The sequence below is a fragment of the Diabrotica virgifera genome, chromosome 1, assembly GCF_917563875.1.
Source record: "Diabrotica virgifera virgifera chromosome 1, PGI_DIABVI_V3a".
NCBI classification, from domain to species: domain Eukaryota; kingdom Metazoa; phylum Arthropoda; class Insecta; order Coleoptera; family Chrysomelidae; genus Diabrotica; species Diabrotica virgifera.
This window is the reverse complement of record NC_065443.1, coordinates 315,037,747-315,061,055: the sequence shown is the minus strand read 5'-3', so window position 1 is coordinate 315,061,055 and position 23,309 is coordinate 315,037,747. Positions and strand designations below refer to the sequence as shown.

The 23,309-nt window shown below is 34.0% G+C and overlaps 1 protein-coding gene across 1 annotated transcript in view; it reads right to left on the bottom strand.

Moving 5' to 3' along the window:
• Positions 1-23,309, bottom strand: part of LOC126878628 (vascular endothelial growth factor receptor 1-like) — a 52,238-nt gene that overhangs the window by 18,943 nt on the left and 9,986 nt on the right. The window contains exons 3-6 of the mRNA XM_050641457.1: positions 16,567-16,687; positions 5,340-5,548; positions 2,822-2,967; positions 686-827 (exon numbers count right to left, since the gene is read on the bottom strand). Coding sequence (XP_050497414.1) covers positions 686-827; positions 2,822-2,967; positions 5,340-5,548; positions 16,567-16,687 — 618 coding nt within the window. The remainder of the gene's footprint in view (positions 1-685; positions 828-2,821; positions 2,968-5,339; positions 5,549-16,566; positions 16,688-23,309) is intronic.

The window sequence follows — 23,309 nt, the reverse complement described above, 5'->3', positions numbered from 1 at the left end:
GAAATTAGTTTCGAAACCGGTAGAGGTGCTTACTGCACTCTCTGATTAAACTGGAATAATGATGTGGCTGTAGTTTCGTGTTGCAACGATATTGAAAATGATTATTCATTTTTTATTTACATGTTTATCTTGATTGGAGTACGAAGGGAATCATTCTCGTGGAACTTTACCGCGCTGAGCAGATGGGACGTGAATTATAAATAAATGTAAAATTTCCTCATCTTCCTTAGTCTCAGCATCCGTTATGGCTTGCAAATTGTAGAAGCCTCGGAGGTGTAACCAGAAAAGATTCCCATTGTTTTCAGTCGGGTGGGATGTAGAGTAACATTATGCTGTTTTATATTCCATTAGAGTAAAAACTTAGTTTTTGCTAGCAGTTGCCGCTAGAGCATCCCTGCAATTTCGTTCGTTGCAATCCGTGACTGCACACCGGGGTTTGTCCTAGTTTGGTCAGAGAGAGCAGCATATGTGCCTCCTGATGAGAGACTAATGAGTTTCGAAACCGGTAGAGGTGCTTGCTGCACTCTCTGATTGAACTGGAATAATGATGCGGCTGTAGTTTCGTGTTGCAACGATATTGAAAATGGTTATTCATTTTGAATCTTAGGAAATTGTTGTTAATTCCCAATAAAAATAGTAAATTATACTTTAAAATAAATTAAATAAATATATTGTTAATACGAACCTGTTACAAAGTATCCTATAACACTTTCCTCAGAGTTGATATAATTGGTTGCTATACATTTAACACGTCCATTTTCTTTTAGGTTAATGACAATTTCAGAAGTTACATTTACACCATGCGTCGATAAAATTTTTCCTTCAATCTGAAATTTAAAAAATCAAAAGAGTTCTTAAGAAATTAGCGAAATCGAAGGAGAAATATTATTTGAAATAAATATAATAAAAGTGTCACAGTTTAAAAATTTTCGGTTTATAGAATCTTCTGAAAAATTCTGGAATTGTTCAGATACCCACTACAATAATTAAAGATGACCCATTCTGCACTTACTTTTGTTTTACCTCGTACTATTTTATTGACTACTTACTTTGCGTGATCTTTTAATAGAGAACAACTTGAGGAATCGCTTCCTAGCGAAAAACTTGATGAATTACTTACACTACTTCACCTCCACTCTCATAAGAAAGCTGTTGGACATCTGGACATGTTAGAGAAACCAAACATTGATTAAATGAAAACTAAATCCAAAAACTTATACCTAATATCACTCCCGTTGCTGGCGAGCGAATGAAGATAAAAACTATTACTTGCTTTGCAGCCTGGCAAAATTCCAACTAAAACTTGGTTCCGATACTCAATTGGGAGTAAAGCTAATACAAAAGAATTCGCTAGAAAACGAAATCAAGGGACGTCGCATATTTCAGTTTGTTCAGAGAGCGCCATAAACACTGCTTCTAGTTTCACTCTCATTAGAGATCTTCAGAGGGTGTGTGTATATGATTATCTATAAACGAACTAAAACTATCTGATTTCGTTTTACAGCGTACGTTTTACGTTTTACGTTTTAATACAAAATTCTTTTGTATTAGTTTTACTGCTAACTGAGTATCAAGACCAAGTTTTCGTTGGAAATCTGCCATGCTAAATTGGCAAGAAGGGAGGTGAAAATTTTAGACCTCCCCGTGTCTTTCTTATTCGGCATTCGCTTGGTTTGCAAGTAAAATAAACCACGAAGGCGTAACCAGATACTTGGTCTCATTAGACGTTTTATTTCTTGGAAAATAATACTTCACATTGTTTTAAGCAAATGTCGCTAGGGCATCCATATAAGATATTTTGTTGTGATACGCTACTAGGAGGCTTGATTTGTTTCAGTTCGTTCAGAGATACACACCTTCTGAAAATCTCTAATGAGAGTGAAACTAGTAAGGGCGTTTATGGCAGTCTATGAACCAACTTAAATATAAGATGTCTCTTGATTTCATGTTACAGCGAATTCTTTTGTAGTAGTTGTACTCCTAACTGAGTATCTGAACCAACTTTTCGTTGGAATTTTGCCACGCTGAATAGACAAGAAGTGGTTTTTAAGTAATAGAAAGCACGAAGGCGTAACCAAAAACTTGGTATCAATAGAGGTTTTATTTCTTCGGAAATAATACTTTGAATTGCTTTAAGCAGATGTCGCTAAGGCATCCATATCGAGTTATTTTGTTGTGATTTGGTACTAGCAGGCTTGATTTGTTTGAAGTAGGGCTTTGAACTCTTTGAAGATATCTAATGATAGTGATTCTAGTAAGGGCGTTTATGGCGCTCTCTCATCGAACTAGAATATAAGACGTCTCTTGATTTCGTTTTACAGCGAATTTTTCGTTACTATAATATAAATTATTTCTATTCACCAGAGGTTATGTGAAGACCTTACTACACGTGAATTAAATCCGGTAACGACCAAAAAAATGCTACATTGTTTACAGACAATTACTCTAAGGGCCGGTTGTTCGAACGCTAATCAACAATTATCATTATCAAATATTTAATTACTGTCACCAAACTGTCAATGTCAACTTTGTTTGGGTTGCTGAAAACATAATTAATTAAAATTATGAGATTTATTATCAATTATGTTAATAATTATTGTTATATTAATTGATTATAGTCTCAGAATTGTAATCAATTATGTTTTTAGCAACCCAACCAAAGGTGACATTGACAGTTTTGACAGTAATTAAATATTTGATAGTGATCATTGTTGATTAGCGTTCGAACAACCGGCCCTAATAGTTGAAAATGTCGGATTATCAAGTTTATCCTACAATAAACAAGTAAAAAAGGGAGGATATTTTTCCATGTAATACTTACTGGTACGTATTGACACGTATCCTTTAAACAGGACCTGTACTCCCATTTCAAGTCGGGCAGGGGATTTGCTGCAGCTGTACAAGTGACCTTTCCTTGGGTCTCTACCAAATGAAACGGATCTGTTTTTATACTAACCTCCGGTCCGGCTAAAAAAACAGAAGTCAATAAAAAAGAAAAAAGTAAAATCCTTTATAAAAGGTATATTTGTTATATATAAGGTATATATTGTTAAAATTCCCTAAAAAGGACTACATCACAGAACTAGTTTTCGATCGGATGACCGATCATCATCAGTGCTGACAAGATGCTGAAATGCTAACTGTACTATCGGCACAATCTGGCAACTCTGTAAGTTGTGAAGTGAGGCACTAATACGTCAACGCCGATCGCCGATGGCAGATCTCATCTCTTATAACCTTACTGTTTTGTATTGAGTTCAATAAACCTGAGAAAGTGCAAGAACCCTTTTAATTATTTAACAGAACACTAACCACCAAAATACAAAAATATTAGGGTAAGGACCCTTTAAACTTGATCCGTCATGGAAGCATAGATTAAATTCGTGAACTTGAACATGGATGTACAAAATATCCCATTTCAGGGCAGTGTTTGACGCTATTTAAGTGTGATCCAAAGGAGTTCTTACGTCGTTTCATAACCGTCGACGTAACATGGATTCACTGGTATACACCAGAAATCAAATAACAGTCGAAAGAGTGGACAGCACCTGGCGAACGTGTTCCGAAGAAGGCGAAGACTGCCGAATCGGCCGGAAAGGTGATGGCCAACACTTTCTGGGATTCACAAGGTGTGATCTACATCGACTACTTGGAGAAGGGGAAGACGATCACAGGGCCCTATTGTGCCGAATTATTGGGCCGATTTGACGTCGAATTGAAGAAAAAACCTCCCCATTTGGCAAAGAAAAAAGTGCTCTTCCACCATGACAACGCACCGGCTCACACCTCCGCCGTCACCATTGCCAAATTGGTAGAATTGGGCTACGAAGTGTTGCCCCATCCACCGTTTTCTCCAGATTTGGCCCCGTGCGACTACTATTTGTTTCCAAACTTGAAAAAGACATTCGCTGGGCAGAAATTTAAATCGAATGATGAGGTCATCACCGCCACGGAAGCCTATTTTGCAGACCTCGAGAAAAGGTATTTTTCAGACGGGTTGAATAAGTTGGAGCATCGCTAGGTCAAGTTTATCGAGCTAAAAGGAGAACTATGTTGAGAAATAAATCGCCACTTTTCCAAAATTTTCCTTTTTCTTTTGTAGGCTAAGTACTTATCGGATGTCTATGGATAAGATGTCTATGGATCGGATGTCTGTGGTCTAAGTACATATCGGTAAGTCTATGGATGTGCCTAAGAATAAGGTTATGAATATACAGGGTGTCCGGAAACTTTACCGATAAACGAAGACGTTCCTCAGATAATTTTAAGACAATTTAAGCTAATTCACCTAGTCCGAAAATGCTTCCTAAGAGAGTAAAAGCTCTTTGAGGGTGGCGTCTTGTAATTAGTTTTTCTTAAATACCTCCAGAACGGTTATAGTTACAAAACTGAAATTGGTACATATATTTGTCTTCCAGAGGTAAATCGATTCCATTCATTGCTAATTTCTAGTACCGGTCATAGGCATCTGTTTTGGGTAGGGCTATTGATATTTTATTTCATAACTTTTTAGTCTTTAACTTTTAAGCATTTTTGGCTCTAGATTATTAAATTCTGAGGTATTCTAGTACTAAAAGCTACTCTTACCTTAAGTCGGTAGGACACACTTTTTCTAGAAAAATCGATTGGAAAATTTGTCGTTTTTTGAATTTGAAAATGATTGAAAAAATTTTTCAAAAAAAAACGGTGTATTCCAACTTAAAGCAAAAGTAACTTTTAATACTACAATACCTCATAATTTAATAATATAGTGTCAAAAATGCTTAAAAATTAAAGACAAAAAATTATGCGATAAAATATCCGTCGACCTACCCAAAACGGACGCATATGGCCGGTACTAAAAATTCGCAATTAAGGAAATTGATTCATCTCTGGAATATAAATACACGTACCAGTTTTCGTTTTTCTGAATAGTTTTTTTTTATTTTTTTTTTCAAATTCACAAAACGAAAAATTTTCAAATCGTTTTTTCTAGAAAACGGTATATCCTATCGACTTAAAGCAAGAGTACCTTTTAGTACTAGAATACCTTACAGATTAATATTTCAGAGTCAAAAATGCTTAAAAATTATAAAAAAAGTTATGCTATAAAATTACCGTTGCCCTACCCAAAACGAACGCCTATGACCGGTACTAGAAATTCGCAATGGATGTAGTCGATTTATCTCTGGAAGATAAATATGCGTACCAATTTTCGTACCAAGCATTTTCGGACTAAGTGAATTGGGTTAAATTGTCTTAAAATTGTCTAAGGAATCTGTCTTCGTTTGTCGGTAGAGTTTTTGGACACCCTGTATATGACTTATACTACACATAAATGAAATGTTTGTGCAACTTACCAGTAACATTCAGAAAGAACGTCCGGTTTTTCACCATGGCTCTATTGCTTCCAATCAACGTGTACGTTCCGAAATCTCCGATGGCTATATCCTTAATCTTCAGGGAAATTAGGTCTCTTTGGTCGGGGTCACAATCTTTTGGTGCTGTAGTTTTAACCACATATTTTTTTCCCTTTTTTTCCGGTATTGTTTCGTTTCTATTGTTAAACCTTAAAATAAAATATATTTCAAACAATAAATAAAAATTTTGTTGTAAAACGAAAAGTAGAGACGTCTGATCTTCGAGATACTAGAGTAGTATTTCAATTCATTCAAAGAGTGACATAAATACCCTAACCGGTTCCAAGCTTCTAACCTATCATCCTTAGCTATCATAATAGACCAGGGCGCATCTGTTTTGAGATGGACGTTGAGAGGTGACTCATATTTTTTTGCAGAAATTTCTTGGAATTAACTTCTATAATAATAATTGGGTTATCCTCCCACTCAAAAATGTCCGGAGCATTGTATCAAAATGTCAAAAAATGAAGGAAACATTCGATTATTTTCTTCGTTTTTTAATTATAACTTTTAAAGTGTTCACTTTAGAGAATAGTTTTACGGATATAAAAGTTACGTAATTAAATTTCCTACAATACAGGATTATTTACAAATTTTAAAAATTGTCACGCTTGTTGCAAAATAGCAATAATTGCGAAAAAACCATAAAAAAAACAAGTATTGGTATTTTACGTTTTTCAGCCATTTATGCTACACGTAGGACCTTCATATTTTACCCAAAAAAACTATATAGCATAGTAAAGCAATACTGTAAATTTCATTAATATCAGTGCAATAGATTTTGCAAAATAAATTTTGCAATACAGCTTTGGCAAAAACAATTCATTTTTTCAAAATGTTGCAGGACTGAAAATAAAGCATATAGGTACCATTTTTTTTACGTATAGAAGAATACCGTACCTTTCATTTACAATTTTTAAAATTAAAATCCATTAACTACCACAGCGACAGGAATTTTTTTAAATAAACATTAATTTTTGGCGCTACGCGTAGGAAAGCGGTGTTCGATTCACTCAAGTTGATTTCCACCAAAATTTCTTCCAATCTTTATCTAATACATTATTTTCTTACACTATATTTTGTTGTAGTGTGGGAACCAGTGTCAGAAAGGATTATTTGGGCGAGACTGAAGGCAAGATATTATAACATAATAGTAATAAATGTATATGCTCCCACAAATAAAAACGACGAAAATGAGAAGGAAGAATTTTACGAGCAACTACAAACAACGTTTAATAAGATTAATAATAAATATAGAAGAGATATAAAAATAGTAATCGGAAACTTTAATGCAAAAATAGGAAATGATAATAAAGGACATGAACATGTGATGGGAAAGGAGGGAATCGGAGAGAGAAACGACAATGGAAATCGATTAATCGAATTTTGTGAGAAAAATGAACTTTTAATAGGCGGAAGCATCTTTAAACATAAGTGGATACATAAGGAAACATGGAAATCACCGGGAGGGAGATACAAGAATCAAATAGACCACATAATAATTGAATATAAATGGAGAAGCTGGCTGCAAGATGTCAGGAGCTTAAGAGGTGCTGATGTGGGATCAGACCACATGCTAATCAAAGCGAGACTAAAAATGAAATTAGCCAGAGATAAAAACCAAAAAATCAGCAGAAGAAACAAGTACAACGTTGATGCCCTAAAACAAGAATGTATAAGAAATAAATTCAGTGAGAAACTGGCAATTAACCGAACAGTATCACAACAAACTGGAGAGTCAGTCGAAGAAACATGGAAATATTTTAAAGAAGTGATGATGAATACAGCAAAAGAAACAATCGGATTAAAAAGAAGACAAAATAAAAAATGGATTACCAAAGACACTCTACTACTGATAGAAGAAAGAAAAAAGATCAAAGAAGAAATTCTACAAAAGGAAGGATCGGAAGAAGAGAGGGCACTTGAAAGGAAATACAAGGCAAAAAACGCAGAAGTAAAAAAACAAGCCAGAAAAGATAAAAGAAACTATATAAATGAAATGCTAAATATATCAGAAGAAGCAGCGAAAGAAAACGACTTACGAACACAATATACAATCATACGAAACTTAACAGGAAAAGCACAACGAAATATACGAGAAGTAAAGGATAAACAAGGAAATAGAATAAAAAAATGAGAAAGAAATAATACAAAGATGGAAGGAATACTTCCAAGAGATATATGCTAAGCATGAAATAACTCAAATCATAGAAGATGAAGTAGAATCACCAGAGCTAGAAATGAATATTGGAGAAATTACAATGGAAGAAATTGGAAACACCCTAAAACTACTAAAAAATGGCAAAGCCGCAGGAATCGACAATGTACCCATTGACATAATAAAAGCAGACACCGAGCAGTCAGTAGAGATGCTACATACACTTTTGAATAAAATATGGACGGACGAAGAATTGCCAAAGGAGTGGAAAGAGGGATTGATTATAAAAATACCCAAAAAAGGAGACCTGAGCAAATGCAACAATTGGCGTGCAATAACACTACTAAGTGCCACATCCAAAGTACTGACCAAAATCATTTTGGAAAGATTGAAGCCGGAACTAGATAAAAAACTGAGAAACAACCAAGCAGGCTTCCGTTCCAACCATTCCACTATTGATCACATTTGCACCCTTAGAATTATCTTGGAACAAACAAATGAATGGAATAAAGATATAGATGTGAGTTTTATCGACTTCGAAAAGGCCTTTGACCGTGTAAATAGGGCACAGATGTGGAAAATCCTTAGATTATATGGGATACCACAAAAAATCATAAACTTTATTAAACTCTTCTACGAAGGATACAAAGCCAAACTAGAACATTCAGGTGAAGTAACAGAAGAAATATCCATAGAAAGTGGAGTCAAACAGGGTTGTGTACTATCCCCTACCCTATTTCTTATTATGATAGATTGGGTAATGAGGAAAGTAATCGACGATCGAACAGGCATCAGGTGGAACCTTTTCAAACAGCTAGAAGATCTCGAATTTGCAGATGACATCTGCCTTATAACTGAACACCGAAATCATATGCAAGCAAAAATTGACAAATTGGCACAGTACTCCGACACGATCGGACTTCGAATAAACACAGAAAAAACTAAACTTCTAAAAAATAATAACCATCCAAATAATAAAATAATGATAAACGGTAAAGAAGTAGAAGAGGTAGACAAGTTCACATATCTGGGATCTGTCATGGAAAGGAGCGGGGGGTGTAAAAAGGATATACAGACGAGAATAACAAAGGCGCAACACGCATTCAACGCTTTAAATAAAATTTGGCAAACAAACGAAATATCGGAAACAACAAAAATTAAAATCTTTAACAGTTGCATTAAAAGTATACTGCTCTATGGAGCAGAAACATGGAAACAGGACGAAAATACAACTAAAAAACTACAAACATTTGTAAACAAATCTCTAAGAAAAATCCTGAAAATATACTGGCCAAATAAAATAACTAATACAGAACTATGGGAAAGGACAAAGCAAACTAACGTATCTACTACAGTCAAGGAAAAAAAATGGAAATGGATCGGCCACACTTTAAGGAAAGACCAAAACAGCATAGCAAGACAAGCACTTGAATACCAACCAGAGGGGAAAAGAAAGAGGGGCAGACCAGACAACAGCTGGAAAAGAACAACAACGAGAGAACACGAAAAAATTGGACTAAGATGGGGCGAAGTCAAAAAGAGAGCAAAAGATAGAAGAGAGTGGAGGGAATTAGTTCACAATTTATCCAGAGAATAAAAACAAAAGAAGATGCGCTGTCCCGGCCAGACAGCAATCTTACACTTTTGGCCAAGAAACGCATAAGCGCCCAATACTCCACAAGGAGCGATGGAACGAGAGAGAGAGATATTTTGTTGTATTTTAATATTTTAATTCCACAAAAATCAAACTAATTTGATTATTGTTTGTGAAATATTGTTTAAACAGTTGCATATGTTTAAAAATAATAAACTTTTATTCTCTAACTTAAAATATATGAACAAAGAAAGTTTTTGCCAAAAAAGTGTTATTTCAAAGGACAGAGCATGTGTTTTTATTTTGCAATAAACAAATTTATTTATTTATATCGAAATGTACTAAAAATTAAAATTTGTCAATCATTAATTATCAAAGGTCATTGGAATGTCCAATCAGAGTAAACTATCCGCTGTCCTGCGCGTAGCATCAAAAAAAAATGTGTATTTAAAAAAATTCCTAACGCCGTACTGGTTAACCGATATTAATTTTGCAAATTGCAAATGAAAGGTACGGTATTCTTCTATATGTAAAAAATAAACTTGCTGTCTGCTTTATATTCAGTCCTGCATGATTTTGGAAAAATTATTTTTTTTTCAAAAGCTGGATTGCAAAATTTATTTTGCAAAATCTATGTAACCGATCTTAATGAAATTTACAGTATTGTTTTCTTATATCATAAAGTTTTTTTTGGTAAAATATGAAAGTCCTAAGTCTAGCATAAATGGTTGAAAAACGTAAAATGCGAATACTTGTTTTTTTATCGTTTTTCGCAATTATTGCTATTTTGCAACAAGGGTGACAAGTTTTAAAATTTTTAATGAATCCCATACTGTAGGAAATTTAATTGCGCAACTTTTATATTGGTATAACTTTTCTCAGAAATGAAAACTTTCAAAGTTATAATCAAAAAACGAAGAAAAAAATCTAATTTTTCCTTCATTTTTTTACATTTTGATTATTTAAACAATGTTCCGGACGTTTTTGAGTGGGAGTATAACTCAAATATTATTATATGAGTTATTTCCAAGCAATTTCTGCAACAAAATATGAGTCACCTCATAACGTCCTAATGTACTAATATTTTTACAGATGCGCCCTGGTCTATAAGTAAATATTTCGATTTCAAACAATCTAAAATATGTTCTGACAAGAAATTAATGCATAGGGAATTGAATATTCTTTCAAATCTGCTAGCACATGCCCTTTGTTAACATTAAAAAAAAACTCGATTACGTCCTCACACCCAGATGGATAACATCACTAGTATGATATAAAATAGATGCCAAAAAAATGCATTTATTCCTTAATTTTGCCCCTCAGTATCTATACATATATACAGGGTGGTCCATCTTATTCGACTCGGTCTTAGTACGGAATACGACTTAATATTTAAAATAACATTTTCCAGAGAAATATACACTACAATTTAAACATAGTGTGAATCATACATGGTGCTTCATAAAGGAGTACTTAAGTTGTGTTCATTACGAGGCGCCAAGCCTGTATCGTACCCATGTATCCAATACCAAATATACTGTCGTGCAACAAACACTGAGTAAATACGAAGGGGGACGACAATAATAGATACTAGACGAGGAGACAATCCATTGCTCTCCGTAGTGAACAAACCCTTAGTCATCATCATCATTCTCTTTGCCTTATCCCTATGCGGGGTCGGCTTCTCTAATTGCATTTCTCCACATAATTCTATCTTGGGTCATATCAATGTTAATCCCCTTTACCAACATGTCCTGCCTTATCGTCTCCCCCAGGTCTTCCTTGGACTTCCTCTCCTACTCCTTTCAGGAATCTGCACTTCAGCTATTCTTCGTATTGGGTGATTAACGTCTCGACGTTGAACATGACCAAACCATCTTAATCTATGCTCTCTCATTTTGGCATCAATTGGTGCTACAGCTAGACTTCCCTTAATACACCCATTTCTAATTTTATCCTTCTTTATCACTCCACTTATTCATCTAAGCATTCTTATTTCCGCCACATGCATTCGTTGTTCCTCTTTCTTTTAGGTCCATTTGCTGGCTGTTTTCCCTTCAGCTTCATTTGAATTTTTCTGTCACACAACACACCACTCGCTTCTTTCCACTTGATCCAGCCAGCCCTAATTCTACTGCATGCATCTCGATTTATTTCTCCATTACTCTGTAATACCGATCCTATGTAGGTACTTAAAACTATTGTTTTTTACTATCAGTCCGGTCCTGGAAATCGAAAGTGAACAACGTGAAAAATTTAGCTCTCATAAAAATCAAAAATTAAGTGGTATAAACAAATAATAAAATATTAAAAGTAAGATTAATAGTTAAAGGAAAGTGCAGTGTACGACACAACGCAAAAGCCTTCAGAAAAACTGTAAGTTAATGCATGCCTATTAGATTAATATTCATAAAATCAAAAATCCAGTACCTAATATTTAAGCATATTATAATCAAAAACTAAATAAAATAAATCAAGAACAAAAAACTTGTCGAGAATAGATTAAGACCAGCCGATTAGCAAAATTAAATATAAAAGTCAGGGACGGCTTTGGAAAATTTAATCAGGTGGAAGATAAATTAAATTAAAGTAGGTAGGTAGTGTTTTTCTCTGAACGGATAGGGTGGAAGACACTGCCTGACGCCAACTTTAAACAAAATAAGGTTACGGGTATAATCCCACTCGAATGAACAATAAAAGGAGCAAACCGGAGCATGATAATTCGTTTGACAAAGAGGAAGCATTTAAGAAAAGTAAGTCAACAATAAGAACACCACCCCAAAAAGACGATAAGGAAAAGCAAGAAATGGATGAAATAAAGAACATATTAGCAGAACTGAAGCAGGAGATTAAAACAGAAATAAATAACTTAAAAACAGAAATGAAGGAAGAAAATAAGAAGACCAGAAGTGATATAAAAGAACTAAAAGAAGAAATAAAACAAAATAATGAAGAAATAAATATTATAAAACTAGAAATCCAAAAAATGAAAAATGAATGGACTAAGGAAAGACAAGATTTGATAGAAGAAAATGAATTGTTTAAAAAAGAAAATAAAAAGATAACAGAAGATATAAAAGAACTCCAACGAACAATAGAAATAATGGACAAAGACAAAAGGAAAAATAATTTAATTATTAGTGGGTTAGAAATTGATACTGACGATTCAGCAACACTGAAAGAAAGAGCAACAAATATGATTGGAAAACATTTAGGTGTAAATATTAATATTAAAAGAGCATGTAAGATTGGAATAAGAACATGCTTAATAGAACTAGGAAACGAAACAGAAAAAACAGCCATTCTACGAAATAGGAACAAACTAAAGAATGTTGAACCCAAGAAAATATGGATAACAGAGGACCTTACAAAAAAAGAGAGAGAAAAAATGAAATCTCTAAGAGACAAAGCAAGGGAAATGAGAGATAAAGGAAAAACAGTGAAAATTGGGTACAACAAAATTACAGTGGATGGTAAGGAATGGAGATGGAACTACAATGAGGAAAAGGTAGTGGAGGTAGCGAGTCCAAAAAACTAGCAGAGCGACAGAGAAGAGACGAAGTAGATGCCAGACAAGGATCAGAAAACAAGGAAATTACGAATACACTGGACAATGAAAATAAAAGTATAGACTCGATTAGTGATAAGATTAGGTTTAGGAGTTCAAATGTTAAACATAATAATAGAAATAGGATGGGTGGTGGAAATATTGGTAGTATAGGTAGTATAAATAGTAGTAGTAGTAGTAGTAATAACAATAATGGAAAATCAAATACTAGTTTTGTAAATGAAGAATCAGAACAAATAGGAATAGCAACATGGAACGTGACCTCTCTAAATGGAAAGGAAATAGAAATAACTGAAGAAATGGAAAAAATGGGTATCCAAATAATGGGAATAAGTGAAACAAAAAAGGTAGGAGGAGGGCACATAAATCTAAATGAGGAATATAGTCTTTATTATTCAGGAGTACCGCAGGGACAAAGAGCAAAGGAAGGAGTTGGTATAATAGTAAATAAGAGACTAGAACCAAGAATAACACACTATGAAACATTATCATCTAGAATTATAACAATCCAAATGGACCTAAAAGACAAAATAGGATTCATACAATTATATGGACCAACTGAAGGCAGAGATGAAGAAACGATGACAGAATTCTACAATGAACTCCAAAGAGCACTAGACAAATTAAGAGAATCGAGAGAGAAAATCATAATTTTAGGAGATTGGAATTCAAGAGTGGGCAAGGATGTCAACAAAGGATTAGGATGCATTGGAAAATACGGAGAGGAATGTTTGAACAGGAATGGTGTCAAAATGCTAGATTTCTGCCAAGCAAATGACCTACTAATAGGAAACACATTTACAAACCAAAACATCGAAGACAAATATACGTTCGTGGCGGAAGAGAGAAGAGCGAAAAGTTTGATAGATTACATAGTTTATACGATAAACCTAGAAGATAAAATACATAACGTCTTAACTGAAAAGGAACCGGAACTAGCTACAGAGCACAGGATGGTTACTGCAAAACTCGAGGATGGAAAAATAAAGGAGGTGGAAAGAAAAGATTACCAAAGAGTAAAAGTAAATAAGCTCAAATTAGAACAGGTGCGCGAACATTACAAAAAAGAAACAAATAGAAGATTAAGACAACTAGAAAACCAAAAAGAGGCATGGACACTGGAAGAAAGATGGAACGCCTTCAAAGTAGTCATAAAGTCTACAGCAACAGAAATATGTGGAATCAGAAAACATAACAAACTCCATAAAAGAACGAGATGGTGGAACAATGAAGTTAAAACAGCAGTGAAGAAAAAGAAAATAGCATGGAAAAAATACATTGAGACCGAACTGGAAGAAGATAAAGATGAATACAAAAGGCTGAGACGATTAGCGAAAAACACCATAAAACAAGTAAAAACAAAAACGTGGGAAGAGTTTGGAGAAGAATTACAACAAAACTATGTAACAAATAATAGAAGCTTCTGGACAACAATCAGACATATGAAGAAAGGAAAACATAAAGAAATAACAGCCGTAAGGGATACAACAAACCAAATCCAAACAACTCCAGAACAAAAAGCTAAAGTATGGAAAGAATACTATGAAAACAAATTTAGAAATGCAATAATAGATAATAGAAATGAAACATATCAAGATAACGAGAACAAAGAATTAGAGCAAATAAATAGAGAAGAAGTAATATTGGAAGTATCAAACGTAAAAATAGGTAAAGCTGGAGGAGATGATGACATAGACCCGGAAATGGTCAAGTACATGGGAGAAGAAGGAATAAACTGGTTGTTGAAAATATACAAAGAGGCATGGGAAAAGCAGCAAATCCCAAAAGACTGGCAAAGTAACCTTATAGTGCCAATATACAAAAAGGGAGAACACGTCAACTGCGAAAATTATAGAGCAATATGTTTATCATCGGTATGTTTTAAAATATACACGAAAATAGTAGAGAAGAGGCTAAGACAAGAGGTAGAAAAAGAACTGGGAGAAGAACAAGCAGCGTTTAGACCAGAAAGACAGACAAACGATAACATTTACATCATTAGAAATATAATAGAAAGAAGTATTGACTCGGGGGGAAAGCTCATTCTAGCATTCATAGATCTAAGGGCAGCATTCGACTCTATAGAAAGACAAATTATATGGAAATGCTTGCAGAACATGAAAGTACCAAGTACACTGATAAAAATAATTGAAAATATATACGGAGTAGTAAAAGGACGTGTACAGATAGCAGGAGAAAGATCTGAAGAATTCAATTGGGAAAGAGGTATCAAGCAAGGAGACAGTCTTAGTCCGCTACTATTCATAATAGTCATGAATGAATTGACTAGAAATACTGGAGAAAGAACGAACCAAATACAGACAACAATAGGATACCAAAGATTACAGCCAATAAAAATAGAAGCCCTATTGTATGCGGATGACATAGTCCTTATAGCAGATTCAGTGACAAAAATGCAAAAACTCATAAATATATGGACAGAAGAAATAGAGAAATTAAAAATGGAAATAAACATCGAGAAAAGTAAAATAATGGTCATCGGCGAAAAGGAAGAAAATGAAGTAATTATAAAATGCAAAAATACTCAACTGGAAATAGTTACAGCATATGATTATCTTGGAAGTATTATTACCAATGATGGGAAAATAGACCTCGAAATAACAAACAGAACTAAAAAATCAAATAAACTGTACTACGCACTAGCGCCAATTCTGAGGAAAAAAGAATTGTCCCACGAAACAAAAATTAAAATATATAATACGATTGTGATACCGACGATACTGTATACAAGCGAAAATTGGACTTTACAGAAAAAGCATAAGAGTAGGATAAATGCAATTGAGATGAGACATTTACGTGCTATAGCCGGAAAGACCAAATGGGATAGAATAAGAAATGAGACAATAAGAGGGATAACTAAACAGGAACCAATAATGAATAAAATAATAAAGAGGCAATTAAACTGGTATGGACATCTGATGAGAATGAAACCTAGTAGACTAGCAAGGAAAATTCACGAAACAAGGAATATTACAAAAAAGAAAAAAGGCAGGCCGAAGAAAAAATGGATACAGCAAATAGTAGAAGCAGGAAAAATCAAACAGAAAACGCTAGAAGAAATGAAACTAATAGCACAGGACCGAAAAGAATGGAAGAGATGGGTGAATATGTAGCTAAATTAAACCCAAATCCGACACCTGAAAGGGTATAAGGAAGGGGAGAAAGAAAGAGAAAGAGTTTTTTACTATCATTTCACCATCCAAAGATACCATTTTAGAAGTACTTAGTAATATTATATTTTTTCTTATAGATCACCCCATGCCTGATGACATTGTTTTTTGAATTGCCCTTAAAAACTAAGGAGTACTGTTAAAATGGATCCGTATACCTAAATACAGAGTGTTTTGATTTATTTCAATTTTTATAAAAATGTAAGGTTTTAGCAAAAATTAATCTTTCTTGGACCATAATAATATGCTATTCAGTCTATTTAAACAGATGTTTATTGTAACAAAATTTTGTACAGGGTGGTTAAAATATAACATTGTTGTATTTACAAAATCAAGCTGTAATAACGTAGGTACTTATTTTAAATAAAACACCCTGTATTTTATTAGCCTACTATCTGGAAAATTTACTTAACTTTCAGTCTCTGTTAGGGTTTCCTATACCTGTCTGTGTACAGGGTGATCAAAATATTAGATTGTTCTCTTAAAAAATTCAAGTGACAACGTACTTATTTTAAATGAAACACATTGTTTATTTCTAGATTAGGATTTTTTGTCATATATATCGTACACGTAACGTCATCCGTCTGGGCGTGATGACGTAATCGATAATTTTTTTAAATGAGACTAGGGCTATATATACCGCGAAATCTACTTACCAAGTAAATTTTGTCTGTGGATGACCCCATACCTCTACAACCCACGTAACTTGATCTTTCCCTGCTTTTGTGTCTATACGCTCAGTATCTGGCCTCATAACAATATCCTGAAAATTCTTATCTAAAAAAATAGCGTGCCATCAAGTATATTATTAAAAATTATTGCCGATAAAAGTATAATCATGTTCCCACATAAATACATTCACAAACAAACTAGTCCAGGAACCGAAGCTTTTCACCTGGCAATTTTTACAGAATGGATCGATTTGCTTGAAAATTTAAGGATAAGTAATGGATAGTCCAAGGATTAAAATCTCTATGATGCCGAAAGGCGCTTTTACCATGGGGGCGGTTGTCACCCCATCCCGGGGGTGGACATTTTTTATTATATTTTGACCACAAAAGTTGATAAAAACATTCATTCTAAGCAAAAAATGTTCTATATATTTTTTTGATAAAATGGATAGTTTTTGATTTATTCGCTATCGAAATTGTTAGTTTTATATCGAAAAAATAAGTGTTTTTCAATAATATACTAATTTACGATTCACTTAATTTTTGCCGCAGAAAAAAATTTTTCAAACCAACTTCTTGAGAATTAAATAACCTACAATTACATTTTTAAATATTTTTTCGTATCTCTGATGCTAATCTTTCTATTCTAAAGAAATCGGCATTTTTACCAAACTACAAAAATTCGTTATTCTCTTTTAACTCCAGTTTTTTAAATTCTAATCTTTCTAAGCCAGTCAAACTTCTAGAATCTATTAAGACATAAATAAAGAAGAATGAATAAGGCGAATGACTAAAAACACCGCTAACTTACATTATTATGCTTCCAATTGGATTTCTCCTTTTTTTAAATATATTGATTTATTAACCGTAACTTTTCAGTTGTTTATCTTAGAAAGTTTGTTAAAAAAGAATTTTGTAGGTTTTTGTAAGGTCTATACGCCTGTTAATATTATATATTTTTAAAATCCTAAGTCGCAAAAAGAGGTGACCTTGAAAGGGTTGGTAAAGGTGGTTTTTGCATGTTATTACAAGTTTTAATTATCAATAGCTCACTCAATTTTTACTATAGTAAAAATTCTTGGCAACCAGTTTCTTGAGAATGAAATAAGCTACAATTTCATATTTAAACATTTTTTCGTATCTCTTATGCTAATCTTTCTATTCTGAAGAAGAGGCCATTTTTGTCAAACTACAGAAATTAGTTATTCGATTCTAACTCCATTTTTTTAAAACTAATCATTCTAAGCCGGTCAAACTTCTAGAACCTATTAATGATATACAGATAAAGAAGACCGAATAAGGTTAATGACTAATTTTAATTAGGGTGGTAATTAGGAGGTTGCTTAGGATCACTTGTTCGCTGAAAAAAGTAGAGACTAACATTCTTTTCAATATACGTCACTTAATTTTTGAGCTAGAATAAGCTTTAAAATGCTTTAAATTAGTTTGAACAAGTTATCCTCGAAAAATGCATATTTTTCCCTTCTTTTGACTTTAAAACTACAGTATTTAGCATTTGACGATGAAGAGCTAACATTTAATAATGTAAGTATAGCTCGATTACTATTATATTGGTTTTAAAAAAATTAAAGGAAAGAGTTTTGTTTATTTTTTCAAAAGGTACATTTTTGTTAAGTAAATTTGTTTTGATAAAAAGAAAACTGTTGGAATTATTAGCCGAAAAACCTATAACAACATTAATTTTTCGATATAAAACTAACACTTTCGATAGCGACTAAATCGAAAACTATTAATTTTATCAAAAAAATGTATAGAACGTTTTTTACTTAGAATGAATGTATTTATCAACTTTTGCAGTCAAAAACATTTCCTCCTCCGAGATGGGGTGGCAACCACCCCCATGGTAGAAGCGCCTTTCGACATCATATAGATTTTGATCCTTGGACTATCCACTACTTATTTACAAATTTTCAAGCAAATCGATGCATTCTGTAAAAATTGCAAGGTTTTGTCCTATTTTAAGCTTCATTACTTGGACTAAACCTGTAGATGCTATGCGTTCTAAAAACCTATACCTACTATGCGTACTTAATAACGTTTGACCATATGACACCAAGATACCCAAAGTATCTTTCGAAGTGGACATATACTATATACTCACGAAAGGGATGAAGCCGAGAAAAGAAGCCCCAAGGTACTGCAGTGTCGTTCGGCAAGATCGTTAATGATATCAATTTCTCAGGGGCGTCATTTGATAGGGTCAGGGGGGGAAGTTGCCCCCCTGACTCTGAAAATGAGTGAAATTTACAGAAAAATACATCAGTTTTCATCATTACATCATAATATAATATATTGTATATATATAATGCTTGCCCCCCCAATCAAAATTTCAAATGACGCTCCTGCAATTTATGCAGTACTGCAGTAGACAGACCAGTGTGTCACAGGTGAAATTGTACGATTTCGTTGGATTCACGGCCACACATGATCAAAAGCTTTGCCAATTAGTAGAATTCGACCAAATTGAACGACGCCGCAGTACTGTGAGTGGCCGGTTTTACCTGATAAACTCATGGGTCTAAAACTGAACCAAGTATGGGAACCTAGTATGGCTAGTATGGGAATGTAATGAAGAACTCGATAGACTAACGGAACATAACAGTCTCACAATGTAATGTATTTCAGGGTAATGAGTACTGAGGAATATACGGAAATGTCAGTCAATACGTTTTTGTATAACTGTATAATGATGCTCTGTGTATATCGAATGCGCACACAATTCGATTCTTCGACGTGAAGGCAGTGCGCGATCTACTTCCCACTCCGAGGCAGCCAAGGTAGATAGTCTAGTCGCAACATAGGGGGTCCCGTGGACACTTTTAGTTCGCCGCGATTTGATGGTGGTATTATAGGTTTTTTGGGTCGCTGAATCCAATGGAAGTGGTCTGGAAGCCCAAATGTGGTACGTTTAATTGTTATTAACAAATTATAATAAAATTAGGTGTTTTTCAGGAATTTTATTAGAAGCCCTGTAAATAAATTGATAGTGTTAAAGTTTTCCCTGGTATATTTTTACTCGCTGAATCGAATGCGACTAGTAACGATTACTCAAAATGGGTTCTTATTTTGTTAATAACAAAATAATTGTTTATTCGCCGAAAAGCTCGAAATGCGTTATCTACAGCAAGTTTATAGTCTTTTTCATAGTATTTTTATACGCTAAATCGATTGTTACTAGTCGTGATAGCTTAAACCACGTTCCGACTTGTTATTGAAGTTATACTTCTTTACCGGCGATAGAGGGTGATTTTTTTTATATGTTAAAACCTATCAGCCCGGCGCATGCGCATTATAACTTTGTTCTGATTGGATGTTCAAATGACATATGTCAAAAATTATCCGATATGGCAGCTGTGGTTTGGAGGTAAAGGTAAAGGTAAACAAATGTAAAATATATTAGTTTTATTGTTGTGAGGACAGAAACAAAAAAGTTTATAATATTGTAGTGACTTTTAAATAGTTTTTAAAAGCAACAGGTACGTAATAATTGTTAATGTATCATGGGTATAAACCTACCTATTTGATCTGCCAAAATACATAGTATGTAATATTTTATTTATATAATTTGATTACCATCAAAATTTCTATCAATATTCACCTAATATATTGTTTTTTTACTCTATATTTTGTTGTATTTTTTCAATTCTAAATCATTTCAATTCAAAATTAAAATAATTTGATCAATTTTGAAAATATCAAAATATCACAAGTTTAATCCGTTTAATTAGTCGATCTTCGTAAATAATGACACATAGTGTCCGTGGTTAAGCGGAGAAGGCGAATGAATTCCAATACCAACCGCTCTTATAAGCGCTGGTTCGAGTCCCAATAGAAACTTTCTTTTTTGTTTTTTTTAATACATTTTATGATTGTAAGTATATTTATTATATAATTGTATTTTCAGAAAATACGTATTTAGTTAAAAAAATTTTCGACAATTAATGTTCAGACATCATTTGTGGCTTGTTTAATGTGTTTGTGTGTGTTTTATTCTTTTATTATTTTAATTTTTGGCACCGTTCTAATAAAAATGTTTGAGAAGTAGTAAGTATAAATTAGTTTAATATTTAAACAAAATATAAATAAAAAGTATATTAATTTCGTTTAAATCATATAATAGAAGTATAACTTCTTACGTGCGTACAAAGTACACACACATTCTTTTTTAATAAATTATTGCAAAAATAACGGTTTATAGTAAGTTTACTCACGGATTTTGCTCTAAATTTTTAAAAACCACTTGGAATGACATGAAATTTGGCATGCACGTCGCTAACATGTCAATCAAGACAAGTGATATTGTGCCGATGTGTGCTTTTACCCTGGGTGTGAGTTTCATCGCATTTCGGGGGTGAAAGAAGATACCTTTAAAATTTGTCCGGAATTGGATAAACTGATTAATTCTAAGCAAAGTTTGTTCTATACAGGTTTTTCACTAAGTCAATAATTTTCGAGTTACTTGCAAGTGAATATGTTCATTTTTCAACAAAAAAACCAAATAACTCGAAAAGTATTGACTTAGTGAAAAACCTGTATGGAACAAAAGCTGCTTAGAATTAATCGGTTTATCCACTTCCGGACTTATTTTAAAGGTTTCTTTTTTCACCCCCGAAAAGGGGTGAAACTCACTCCCAGGGTAAAAGCAGACATGGGCACAATATAACTTGTTTTGTTTGAGATGTTAACTATGTGTATGCCAAATTTCATGTCAATCCAAGTGGTTTTTTAAAACTTAGAGCAAAAACCGTGAGTGAACGTACTATAAACCGTTATTTTTGCAATAATTTATTAATAAAAAAGTGGGAACGTGGTTTAAGCTATCACGACTAGCGGCAATCGATTTAGCGTATAAAAATACTATGAAAAATACTACAAACTTGCTGCAGATAGCGAGTTACGATCTTTTCGGCGAATAAACTATTATTTTGTTATTAACAAAATAAGAACATATTTTGAGTAATCGCGAATGGCCGCATTCGATTCAGCGACCAAAAATACACCAGAGAAGACCTTAACACTATCAATTTATTTACCTGGCTTCTAATAATTCCTGAAAAACAACTAATTTTAACATAATTTGTTAATAACAATTAAACGCACCACATTTGGGCTTCCAGACCACTTCCATTGGATTCAGTGTCCCAAAAAAACTATAATACCACCATCAAATCGCGGCGAACTATGAACTGAGTGTCCACGGGACCTTCTATGTTGCGACTAGACTAAGAGAAAAGTGGCCGGCCAAGAGTATAAAGGCAAGCGAACGAGTTGTAAAGGATTTATATTAGCATCCAAAATATAAGAGTTAATCCATATCGATTTAATTTTTAAAAGTCTTAAGCAAATATTATTTACATGCATTGTTTGGATTTCGTAAATGGGTGACATTGGTTTTGTAATCTAGGCAACGCATTTTGAAAACACCGAAGTCAGCAATTATACTGCTATTAGTAATTCACGGTCACATTCAAGTATGTCAATCATAACAAACAATTTAGATTTACTTATAGATAAGATAGAAAGAGAAAGTAAAGAAAGAGATTATTCATTATTCAGAAACCGACGTGGTGAGAGTAGAGTCGTTGTCTATCTCTTACACCAACTAGTTACTGCCGTACATGGTGACTTAAATAAATATATTCCGGTAATTAGTGTTTCAACTTAATCAACCCCATCATCAGGGGTTTCAACGCCCGTACCACCATAGAGAAACAGCAGTGAGTCTTGCAGCGTATCGAGCTAATAGACTCTGTCTCTGGTTAAGCTAGTAAAGTGAGCTGGTGGATACCAATTGGGCTGAGACGTAGTCAATCGAAGCCAGCAGCGGAGCAATTCTGAATTGAGGAATTGCTTCGTTGGTAATCGCGTATTGAGCGATTGTCGGTCTGGGATCGAGTATGTAGATATTGATAGCTTGATTCCGAATTGAAAAATTATTTTTAATGATACATTGTTATACCGTTTCGATACTAGTAAATTCAGTTACAACTGCGAGGCATCGGTTCGCATGCGGCAATACTTTTTGGGGACTACCGAGTGTCTCTAAAAACATGAATGTATAGTATCCGTCCACTAGACCTATAGAAGCCGGTCCTTCTCCTCATTCCTTAAGCCCTTGTCAAAGCGTGGTGACACTCTAATGCCTGGTTGTACCAACAAATCTTAAGCTCTAGCTTAGCTTATAGATAGGGCACGTCTATCTTATCACGTCTTAACTAATAAGTTTAAAATGCAATCCACGTGGAAATCCATTGTGACAAGCTGAAAATCGATCTAAGACTTAATGGTGCAACGCGTATGTTTCGTAAGCTGAGCGTAAGGCACGGTTAGCCTTTTTTTCATCTTTAAAGAGTGGGTGTCTGGAATCTTCAAAAGACATCTTAGTCCAGAACGCCACCTGACTGACCTAAGTGCAGGATTCATTCTTCGTAGCCCAGCGATAGTTCCCGAGGTACTTTAAAAACGCCCTATCGTCGCCGAGGCTACGCCGAATGCCTACCTGCTAAACCCCACTCTGTCATCCAGCGCTCCGAAAGCGTAATGGCCGCTGCAAGGTCGACATCGCTTCCGAAGCACTTTACCTTCATTTATCCATAGACTGTATGCAAGGAGGCCCTTCCTTTTCCCCGTTTCCCCCTTTTTTTTCGTCCCAAAATTGGGTTTCTTTAGAGCTTCTTTACCACAGTCTGTCTCATACAATCTAACTC